We start from the raw sequence: 10,195 nt of genomic DNA on the forward strand, positions 1-10,195 counted from the left end.
CGGGCTTATCAAACTGCAGCTACTTAATCAGTACCCTGTGCCCAAGAGCTATTTTTCCCAAAGGTGTTGGAAGTGTACTTGGCCCAGCCCAGAGGCTGCATTGAGACTCCACTTTCCACGAAAACACCTCGACTGGAGTAGCTGGTGGGAGTGGCTGGCTGGAAGTCATTGGACTGGGTTTGCATCCTGAGGACAGCCTGGTGCTAGCCCAGGGACCTGCTGACAGGCACCTCCTGAAAGGGAGCACTGGGATGCTCCATTCTCCTCAACAACCTATATTCACAGCAAAATTCCCCAGCATGACCCTCAACTGCCTTAAGGAGTCAGGGGACAAGTGGCCCCTGAGCAACATGCACACTGGAAAGAAAAATCCTGAGGTGCAATTCCCATGGGACCAAAGCCCCTCTCTCCACCTTTCCTCTTAGGACCCATGGGTCACACAGGACACTCCTGCCCACATGGCCCAGAGCTGCCAGACATTGATCCAGGTCAACGCAAGGGCTCAGACTTGGCACACTGCAGGGTTCATGGCCCCAGCATGGATGACTCCATGTGTGAGCTAAGCCTACACAGGCCAAACATGTAGGGACTGCCAGCCCGCTGGTACAGATGCAATTTTCACCAGGGCAGAGTGCAGAAGAGCAGGTATCAACAGGGTGGACAGTTAGGCAGGAGATCCAAGTGGTGTCCAGTGCCAGGCATCAGGGTCCCTTTAGTCCTTATTGGGCTGCCTGGTTTATGTAATGGTAGCAAAACCAAGGAGAAGGATTTACCAGTAGCTGCTAAAGCATGTTCCCTGATCAGCTCAGCTGCAAAATCTGTCTGAAATACAGTAAAACAGTTTCTCAACCTGTGGTACACAAGACACAGGCAGGGGGTACATGGGTACCCCAACACTCTCTCTCTTGCCCTCTTTTCCTCTCAAAACAATGGCAAAAAATTTGGTGCGCCATGCATTAAAATTCCCCAGTAATAATTTGGCATGCCGTGCTTTGCATGGCACTGGGTTCAGCCCTCCTAGCTTTGGGCAACAGCACTTCTAGCCCAGGTACATACTTGGGCAGTGCACCCCTGGTGTAAAAGGTGGCAACCCTACCCACACCAGATCAGACATCTCTCATATCACGGCCTTATATACACAGCCCTTCTTCCAACATACAGCACACATTAGTCTGTAAATATAAAATCCCCTGGAAAATTGTGTGTTGGGGTACTTATTAACATTTTCAGAAGTTAAGAGGTACTTGCTACTTAAAAGGTTGAGAAACACTACAGTAAAATACACACCATGGAGAGGTAGGGAAGAGAGGGCAAGGAGCTCCTCTGGACAATCCAGCTCCTTTGGAATAGCACATATGATACAGCCAGCTCAGCCCCCTCTCTGGTCAAAGTCATCAGAGCCCAGCTTTTAAATCAAGGATCAAATGTATATGCAGTTTACATGGAACTGAATTGCTTCAGCCTTTCCTTGTTATTTTCAAAGCTTTATGTTTAAGATTATGGCTACAGCAGGATGAGCTCAGATATACTGCTTGCTGTTTTCCTCACAGTAACATGCATGGCTTTAGCAGATGGAGTTGGAATGTGGTCTCATTATTTGTGCTGGCTGCAGGTTTCCTGGAGCATTCAAGTCTTCAAGCCACTGCTGCACTCGCTGAGACCTTGCTGCCAATATGCATAAACTTTCACATAGAACAATCAGCATCATTCATAGATCTCCCTCTGCCCTTCTGAGAAGCTGCACCAGCACAGAAAGCTTCAATTCTTTGCTCTGGTTTCCTGGTTTGGGGTAGACAAGACGGAGAATGTAAGCATGCAAGATGCCTTCAAGGGGGCATACCAGGAATTTGTATGGGAAGCCCTGAAAATTGTCCTAATTGCAGCATTGGTCTGGGGATGACACTACGGCAGTAATTTGAGCAGAGTTCACTCTTACAATATCGTTAAAGAGTCTCAATCTATCCATGTCCTTGGAAACAGCAAAGCCTCTTCTGCCTCCACTCTACAAATATCCCTACCCGTTACATACAGTCCACTTCCACCAGGAATCTTTTCTACCCTCGCCCTCTGAATAAGCTCCACGTGCACCCTTTCCTGAGTTGTGTTTCAGGGTTTGTCTTTGTTTGCCTTGATTGCTAAATCTTAAGAGCAGGGAACACATCTAAGGTGACATGGATATTTGCCACATCATAGTTATTTCTTAAAATTCAGTTAATATTTATCCTGATGAAGCTTACAGACCCTGGCGCACTACACATGGCTCATCCTAAGGCAACAAATCCTCATCTTTACAAAGACAACCTAAAGGTACCGACCTTAAGAAGCATGCACCATGGATCACAAGGAATATTCTGAGCATCAAAATGTGCTGGAAGTGGAATCTTCCCCCCACTGAGGTGACTCAGGCTAAAAAACACAACCAATTTCCCCCAGGGACAAAATATGTTATTCTAGCATTTTCCTACAGCAGGGGTGGACAAAAAGAATGGCCTGGTGGGCTGTAATCTGGCCTATGGGGTCCCTAAAAAAAAAAAAAAAAAATTAATATTTATCTGCCCCTGGTTGCCTGTCATGCAGCCCTCAATGGCTTGCCAAAACTCAGTAAGCGTCCTTCTGCCCAAAATAATTGTCTACCCCTGTCCTACAGAATGCTACAGCACTTAAAATCGGTAGGAACCCAGAATAAAAGGCTTTGTCCCAGGTTACCTGTTTTTAGCCCAAATTAATACTTTGCCCTAAACCAACGCAGACTAATCCAAGTGAATTGCCATTCAAGGTGCATTGGTAAATGATTGTCCTGGGCTGTTTTTGATAGGACTCAAAAGGTGAGGGGGAGTGATTGTCCCAGATTAAACTTGTTGTCTGGTTTTAGCCTCAGGTTAATTTTATATGGATTCCTCTGAGATTCCTATCCAATGAAGATAGATCCATTTAACTCTCTTGTTTCCCTGCTGCTTCTTGGAGGGCCACCGTGCTCTAAATCAAAAGCATTTACAAGCTTCTTTTCCCAATCAGAACCTGAAAAAACATAAAAAAACTGCAAAACAAGAGAGCATCTCCCCCGCCCACCCCACCCCCCTTGAGCCAGTGCAGTCATAATGGGTTAATCATTGATTTGATTGATTCATTGTAAATCGCTGAGCTAGATGTCTGCACCCAGCTCCAAGGAGTGGTAATTACTTGAATTCAAATGAAGTAATGTTTGCTGAGGTGCTCAGGTGTTAACATGTCCTAATTGGGGGAGGGTCTTTGAAGAGCAAACACAAGCTGCAGCTCAAATGGTATATAACCAACCAAAAAAGTAATTGGACTCTTTTTTTCTCAAAGTCTTAGCTATCTCCTTTCTTGTGCAAGGTAGATGCTATAAGAGACCAGAATGGATCATCTACACAGCTTTGGGGTTCAAATGACTCTTTACCTTCAGAAGAATTACCAGAGCTGCCAGGACTGGTTCTTTTTTATCTCATTTGCTGCTGACCTTAAAACCACTTTCTTCATCTTCTTCCCTATTTGCTTTCACCTCTGTGAACCTGTGGGTATCAGGCTGCTCTGGGTAGCTGTGGTTGGGGACTGGCTCAACCTGGTCTTTAAATGGTAAGTATGTGCATCTTGCTGCCCAAAACTGGCCCAGGTTTGTGCCTATATTAAAAGAAAAAAAGCATGTGGGGAGAGGGTACACCTGCTTCCTAATACATGAATTATTAATACTGTATGCTAAATGTGCTGGTTGTTATGATTTGGATGTATTAATGGGACTGCATATGCACTTCATAAAAGTGTAGTTTTAGGCCATATTGATAACTAATTATAGTATGTATGTAACAGCAGTAGGGGACTGCCTTGCTGATGTGTCTGAGGGTGGGGGAAGACTGTAGCAGTATCCCAATCATACTCTTGCTCTTATGGCATCACTTCAAACTCTCTCATGAGAGACTCAGATTGGCTTCTCCTTTCTGGGAGTCACTGTCCAAACAGAGGCTAACGCTGTGCTGTGTTGCCTATGTCCACTTATACTGGGGTGTGAGAGAGACTGCTAGTAATTGGGACCTTTGGTCTGGAACATCTTGCCTATAAGAAATTTTAGCTTGAAGTGAAGCTGAATCCTGTTCAGAGCTCTCTTGAGTAGCCTCTTGTATGGCAAGACTGGCCCTGGCTCCCCACAGATCAGCTATGCTCCTAGCTGATCCTGTATTGTCTAGGACCCCTTGATCACTTTTATTTTTTGCATCTAACTGGGAAGACTTGCAGTTCAGCAGAGAGGGAAGAGCCATAGAAAGGTGGCTGGTTCCTGCAACAGATCCTGGAAGAATGGAGCCTTCTGGCTAGTGTGTGGAGCAAGCCCTGGAAGCTTGCAGGAAAGAACTGTGTGCTGGGAGGGGAGGAGAGGGAGGCCCTCTTGTTCAGGTTTCTTCAGGACTTCTTAAGCTGTCAGTACCCTGCCTGGAGGTGCTGCAGGAGATGGTTTCTTGGTGGAGAACATGCCTGGAGGGTAGGAAGTGCTGATACAAGCATGATTTAATAAACCCTGAGAAAAATGAGATGTGGTTAATAGTCTTCCAGGAGAATTTTGGGAAAAGCATAGCAGAAGCCCACCCTGCCACAAGCTCTTTGTTCACTACAAATGCAAAATTTTTGCTAGCTTGGGTGGGTAGCAGATGCCCTCATGCTTGTGTCCCTAACTCTTGACCACTGTATGAATGATCCTGGTAGGACTTGAACAACCATGCTGTATTTAAAGATGGGTCATCCCTACTTTGTTCCCAGCTGAATCAAAGATGGCTGAATGAAACTAGCTACAGGTTTCTCTTGCCAACTGCTGGGGTTAGGTTCCTGAAAATTCCCATGTTTGGCAAAATGGTGGTTGGCAAGACAAAAGGCTTATGGGGGAAAATGGCAGGTGGCAGGCTGATGCATGGCCATGGAAAGCTGTGGTTACTCAACCGTATACTGTGGTAGCCGAACTGGTATATAGGATATTAAGCATGGATGCTCAAACCTGTACCTGGCAAGCTGAAATGTCTGGCTTAAACTGGAAGATCCCCCAAACAACCCAAGTGAGATAAGTGTTGCCAAGCAGTGAGGGATTTGCCCTGCAGCCTGCAGAGATGGCCTCTTTGATGACAGACTTCTTCTGCTAACCCAAGAATAAGTCTCTTCTGAATAACAGGCTGGCCTTGACTAGGAAGACAAAGTCTGCATTTGGCAGCACTTCCATTCCATGCCTGAACACTTGTGCTAATACAGATTTAGAGCAAAAGGGATGAGATCTATAGACTTCTACAAAGGTGGTGCTGACCATGACTATGTGATCTATTGGATTTCACTCTAGGATTCTCTTTGGGCAGAGACCCTACTGGTGGGTCCATGAGACCAGTTACTATGGCAACACCTCTACCCCAGTGATCCAACAGTACCTTCTCACATGCGAGGCGGGGCCAGGTAAGCAGCCCTGCTTGGCAAACCCTTTTGTGCAACTCGGCCCAAACCTCTTCCAGATGCTGACCGTCCTTGCCTATGTCAAGTAGCCCTAACTTCATGAGCAGTCCTAATGAGTTCAGTGGGAGTGGGATTAGAGTGGAATTGGGTTTAATTAGTCAATGTGGATAAGGGCCTGGTTTGAATTCAGTTGGCCAATAACCACAGATCAAAAGCAATACAGGATCAGGCTGCCTGGATTTAGTTTAATTAAAGCTGTTTCTTCTCTGGCACAATAGTCCGAGCCTGCTGCTGATTTATGAGGCTAGGACTCTTGTTTGTTTAAGAAGCTAGCTTTCAGAGACACTCTGCATGCTGAGTCTGGTGTAAATCAGGTTAGAATGTCTTGTATCTCTGAAAGTCAGACCTCTCATTCTTGCCTATCTGTGAATCTAAGGCATTGCATACACTACTGCAAGGTGGGGTAGTCTTTGCCCTGAGACCCTTTTAAAGCAGGGGCCAGACTCGGCTGGGAAGCAGTATGTGCTCCAGTGTAAACAAATGACTCCAGGGTGGAGAGAAGGACAGATGGGACCTGCTAAAGCTGCTCCAATCCTAGATCCCATGACTGTGGTCTAGTGGAGGACTCTGGAGATTCAGGCCTTGGGCATATTGGTAATAGCTGCAGCCTGCGTTAGTTGAATTCTCTTTTGGACACAGCCTGGCTGGGCAGCTCTGGAGATAGTCCTCAGACTCATGTTGTACTTGACTTCCACTTCTAAGGTTGGTCAATGGCCAGCTGGTGACTTCTTTTGGGAATGAGGGCAGGGGCAGAGTTAAATGATTGCCAAAATCATGTTCCAGGAGAGGGGAGATGAGGAGAAATAAATGGCTCCTTCCTGGCTGGCCTTGCCCACATGCTATGGTTCCTATTCAGCCTCTCACTGGGGTGGGCTGGCAGTCTGGCTAACCAGTCTAATAGCTGGAACACTTCTGTCATTGCCCTGAAATAGAATAGTTTTCTGAAAGCATACTGTTAGGTTTACAATAATTTGGATTATTAAGAAGTATTAGCTTTACAGCTGAATACAAGGCATGACCTGTGGCCTAGTAATGCAGCTGACCACAAGGCAGAATGATAGCTAGGCCTTTGCTTGTGTCAAGTAATCATTTTAACTGCAACAAGCATTTTCTGAGTTAAAAAGTGAATCTGTGTCTGTGTGCTAAAAAAATCAGCTACAGCTAGAAGTAAGATAAGACAGAGAAACCATTGTTCTGGGTGTACACTGGTTGCGTCCTTGAAAAGTATCTTCTACTGTGTAAGGTTTTGCTAACGTATTATAATGTTACTGTTACTTAACTTTTAGCTTTTAAAAAGTGCTAGTTCAGCTTAATAGAAATATGCTGTTACAAAGATTTGTAGAGCACCGCCCCAAGTATTGCTTTTTGTTAACCATATAGTCTTGCTTTGTTGTAAGAAGTATAAAAGATCGCCTCACCCTTGAGGGGGGGCCATTTTGCCTTTTGCTGGCTTTATGGTCTTTGCTCGAGCAAATAAACAGCTGTCTTTCTTTACCTGCGTTGTCTGTCAATCCAATTACAGCTAGACAACGGACCTTAGGGAGGTTTCTCCCACCACACCTGGAAAAGGCAAAAAGCCATTAAACAAGTGGCAGCCACTGAGTAAAGTCTCATCAAAGCCTGTGACTGTTGAAGGAAACTTGCATAAACCTGTTATAAGCTATTAATGCCAGTATAGAGAGCTTGCAGCATGTGGCCTCCTGATGGGTGGGCTGGGTTGAGCTGGAAAAAGCAACTGGATCACTTGCTTCTATGTGTGGGTCAGATGATCCTGCAAACAGGAAACAAAACGGGGGTGTTCTCTTTCTCTGGAACTTGCCAGCGACTCTTTCATCCTCTCTTCTGCAGGCAGCCCCTCGGGCCATGCTATGGGCTCAGCAGGCATCTGTTATGTGATGGTGACGGCTCTGCTCCATGCCTGGCTTCAATGCCTTCAGTCCTCCTTCCAGAAACAGTAAGATCCCAGCAGTGCTTCTGCTTTGTCCTGGGTGCCAGGAAAAGGGCTGTAAGGCAGGAAGTGCAACCTCCTCCAGCTGATCAATGCAGTGGGAATCCTATTAGCTTGGCTGGGGAGGTGCCCCACTCCAATCTGTAGCACACCTCCCTGGTAGGGCTGCTGCCTGCTAGCCTGCCTGGGCCTTGGTGCCTTGCACGTAGCATGTGCAGCCTCCCTCTGGGAGGAATAAGAGGCTGTCTACCAATGGATTTGACCTCATTCTGCAATGGAGTGATGGGCAGCATGTTCTGATCTCACGGCCACAAGGCTGGGCCTAGCTGCTCTCCACAGCCTGGCTGCTGTAGCTGTCTCTTGAACTGCTCTGCAGACCTTGCTTGGTAGGGAAATGACTTGACATCCCTCATGCCCCATCCCTGCTGAGTGCTGTGCAATCCCTGTGTTGCAGGTGCCTGCGATGGGCACTGTGGACAGCATTCTGGGGGGTACAAGTGTGCGTGTGTCTGTCCAGGATCTTCCTAGCTGCTCACTTTCCACACCAAGTCATTGCAGGAGTAATTTTGGGTAAGTCTCCTCTGCATTTGCTGAAGGAGCCCATGACTTGCAGGCAGCACAGGCTGATGAGAGAGAGTGCACTAAATTTAGGCTATTGTCCTGCAAGGAAGCAAAAACTATTGGGGGGGTGGGGGGGAGGTGCAAGCCTGAACTGACCAAGGCTAACCTAATGCAGGGGCGGTTGATCCAGATGGGAGATCCTCTGTTCCCTGGGCATCCCCCAACAGCAGGGGCAAGGCATCTTCCCTCTCTGGTTTCAGACAGTGGAGACCTTGTTCTGCCAGGGTGAATGCTGGAACTGCTGTAGAGTACCAAACCCCATGTCTGTCGTCTGGGGGCTCCAGCTCAGTTTTTGACTGCAAAGTGATTGATTTGCAGAGTCACTCTGGGGCTTGCAATTGCTCATTCTCTGATGTCAATAGGCCCCCTCACAGGATGGCTGCTGGCTAGCATCAGTATCATGCTGCTAGTCCAGCCATGTAGAAACAAGGTGTGTGATATTTGGGGGGGGGGGCTTTTGCTAGGGACACTAGAGTTTAGTTCCTTTGGGGTCCAGTTGCTGCTTTCCTAACCAATGCCAAACCCTGCTGTTGGGTACACTCTGCCATGGCTTGTAGTGCTGTTTCACATGAGGGCATGGTAACTAGGTAAAGGAGCTGGCACCTGTTCCTGCCAGTAGGGAAGGATGGCACAGCTGGAGGAATAATTTTGCTGACTCAAAATGGTTTTTCCCTGTGGCCTGGGAAGGTCCTTCCTGCCTCCCACACAATCTGCAGACAGACCCTAGGCAAGTTAGCAGCATAATGACTGCAACCCCTCTGACAGCCAGGAGTTGGCAGGAAGGTCGAGACTGGGCCTTAGTTCCCTGCCTCAAAATGTGTACTCCATATCTGATTTCCCTCTGCAGGCATGGCAGTGGCTGAAGCTTTCCAACACATCCACGCCATTTACAATGCCAGTCTCCGGAGATACCTGGGCACAACACTTTTCCTTTTCAGCTTTGCCCTGGGCTTTTATCTGCTGCTGAAGGTTCTTGGTGTTGATCTGCTGTGGACCCTGGAGAAAGCCAAGAGGTGGTGTGACCAGCCGGAGTGGGTTCACATTGACACCACACCCTTTGCTGGCCTCCTCCGGAACCTGGGCATCCTCTTTGGGCTGGGGCTGGCCCTCCACTCCCAGATGTATGTGGAAAGCTGCAAAGGGAAGCAGGGCCAACAGCTGCCCTTTCGCCTGAGCTGCATCATGGCTGCGCTCATTGTCCTGCATCTGTTGGACTCCTTCAAGCTGCCCACTGAGGTGGAGCTGCTGTTCTATGGCCTGTCTTTCTGCAAGAGTGCAGCTGTACCTCTGGCTGTTGTTGGCCTCATCCCCTTCTGCATGTCCCACATTATCAGGATGCAAGAGAAGAAACTCGCATAAAAGCTTTGTGTGCAGGACTTCCTGCCTATGGGTCTACTTGTGACACTTGGATGGTATCCGTTTGGTGGCACTAACACAGAACTGATACAAACTGCTCCTAGTCTGGGTTTGGTTTTCTCTCCTGCCGCAATGTGCATGTGGCTGCTGAAGTGGGAAGAAATCTATTTGGGCTTCAGGCAAACACATTTATTGAGCTTGGCTTGGAAAGGATCTTAGAGGTAGGGGTTTTTAAGCAAAAGCGAAAAAAAAAAAACCAAAAAAAGTTGTAGGAAGCTCATGTATAGAGGGCTCCTGTAAGCTGCAGCAAATCGGAGCATTTGACTGCAGTGGAGTTCTGGCTTGGAGTCCTTGCACCATGTCACTCCAGCTTTGTCGTTGAGCCTGCTACAGGTATACTAGCATAGATCCGTTTCACCTTTCTGAAGCACGTGTATCCTGTTTGTATCCCACCATGCATTTGCCTTTTGCTTGTAACCACTGTATGATCTATTTAACATTGACTTCATAAGACATAACATTTATGGTCTTCTACTTCCTAAGATCTGAGCTTTAATAAATGGGGAGGGGGGGTCCCCAGGATTGCACGTATAAGGACAAAAATTCTGTAAGACCACTGGGGTTGGGGGGGGGGGGGGGGGGAAGATGGCTTGATTGCCCCAGAGCCCAGCTTGTATGTGCATTCAGGGACACGGACTCACCATTGAAGAAGCAGAAAAGAGAAATGTCTTGCTTGAGCGATTTCCATATACAAGGTGTAAACTAGTAAGAGGA

The 10,195-nt window shown here is 47.3% G+C and overlaps 1 protein-coding gene across 1 annotated transcript; it reads left to right on the forward strand.

The window, feature by feature from the left end:
* Positions 1-3,205: 3,205 nt before the first annotated feature.
* Positions 3,206-9,939, forward strand: LOC102569787 (glucose-6-phosphatase catalytic subunit 1). Its single transcript, XM_006266360.4, has 5 exons — positions 3,206-3,594; positions 5,330-5,439; positions 7,345-7,450; positions 7,899-8,014; positions 8,913-9,939. The coding sequence occupies exons 1-5, from the start codon at positions 3,377-3,379 to the stop codon at positions 9,422-9,424; spliced, it is 1,062 nt and encodes a 353-aa protein (XP_006266422.3). The 5' UTR covers positions 3,206-3,376; the 3' UTR covers positions 9,425-9,939.
* Positions 9,940-10,195: the final 256 nt, after the last annotated feature.

Source organism: Alligator mississippiensis, chromosome 4 (assembly GCF_030867095.1).
Source record: "Alligator mississippiensis isolate rAllMis1 chromosome 4, rAllMis1, whole genome shotgun sequence".
In the NCBI taxonomy this organism is placed as follows: Eukaryota; Metazoa; Chordata; order Crocodylia; family Alligatoridae; genus Alligator; species Alligator mississippiensis.

Bases quoted from the DNA above. Each gene is read 5' to 3' on its own strand.
- LOC102569787 (XM_006266360.4), top strand. From the start codon at position 3,377: ATGGATCATCTACACAGCTTTGGGGTTCAAATGACTCTTTACCTTCAG. The intron at 3,595-5,329 runs GTAAGTATGTGC...ATTTCACTCTAG, and splicing joins CTCAACCTGGTCTTTAAATG to GATTCTCTTTGGGCAGAGAC. The intron at 7,451-7,898 runs GTAAGATCCCAG...CCTGTGTTGCAG, and splicing joins CAGTCCTCCTTCCAGAAACA to GTGCCTGCGATGGGCACTGT.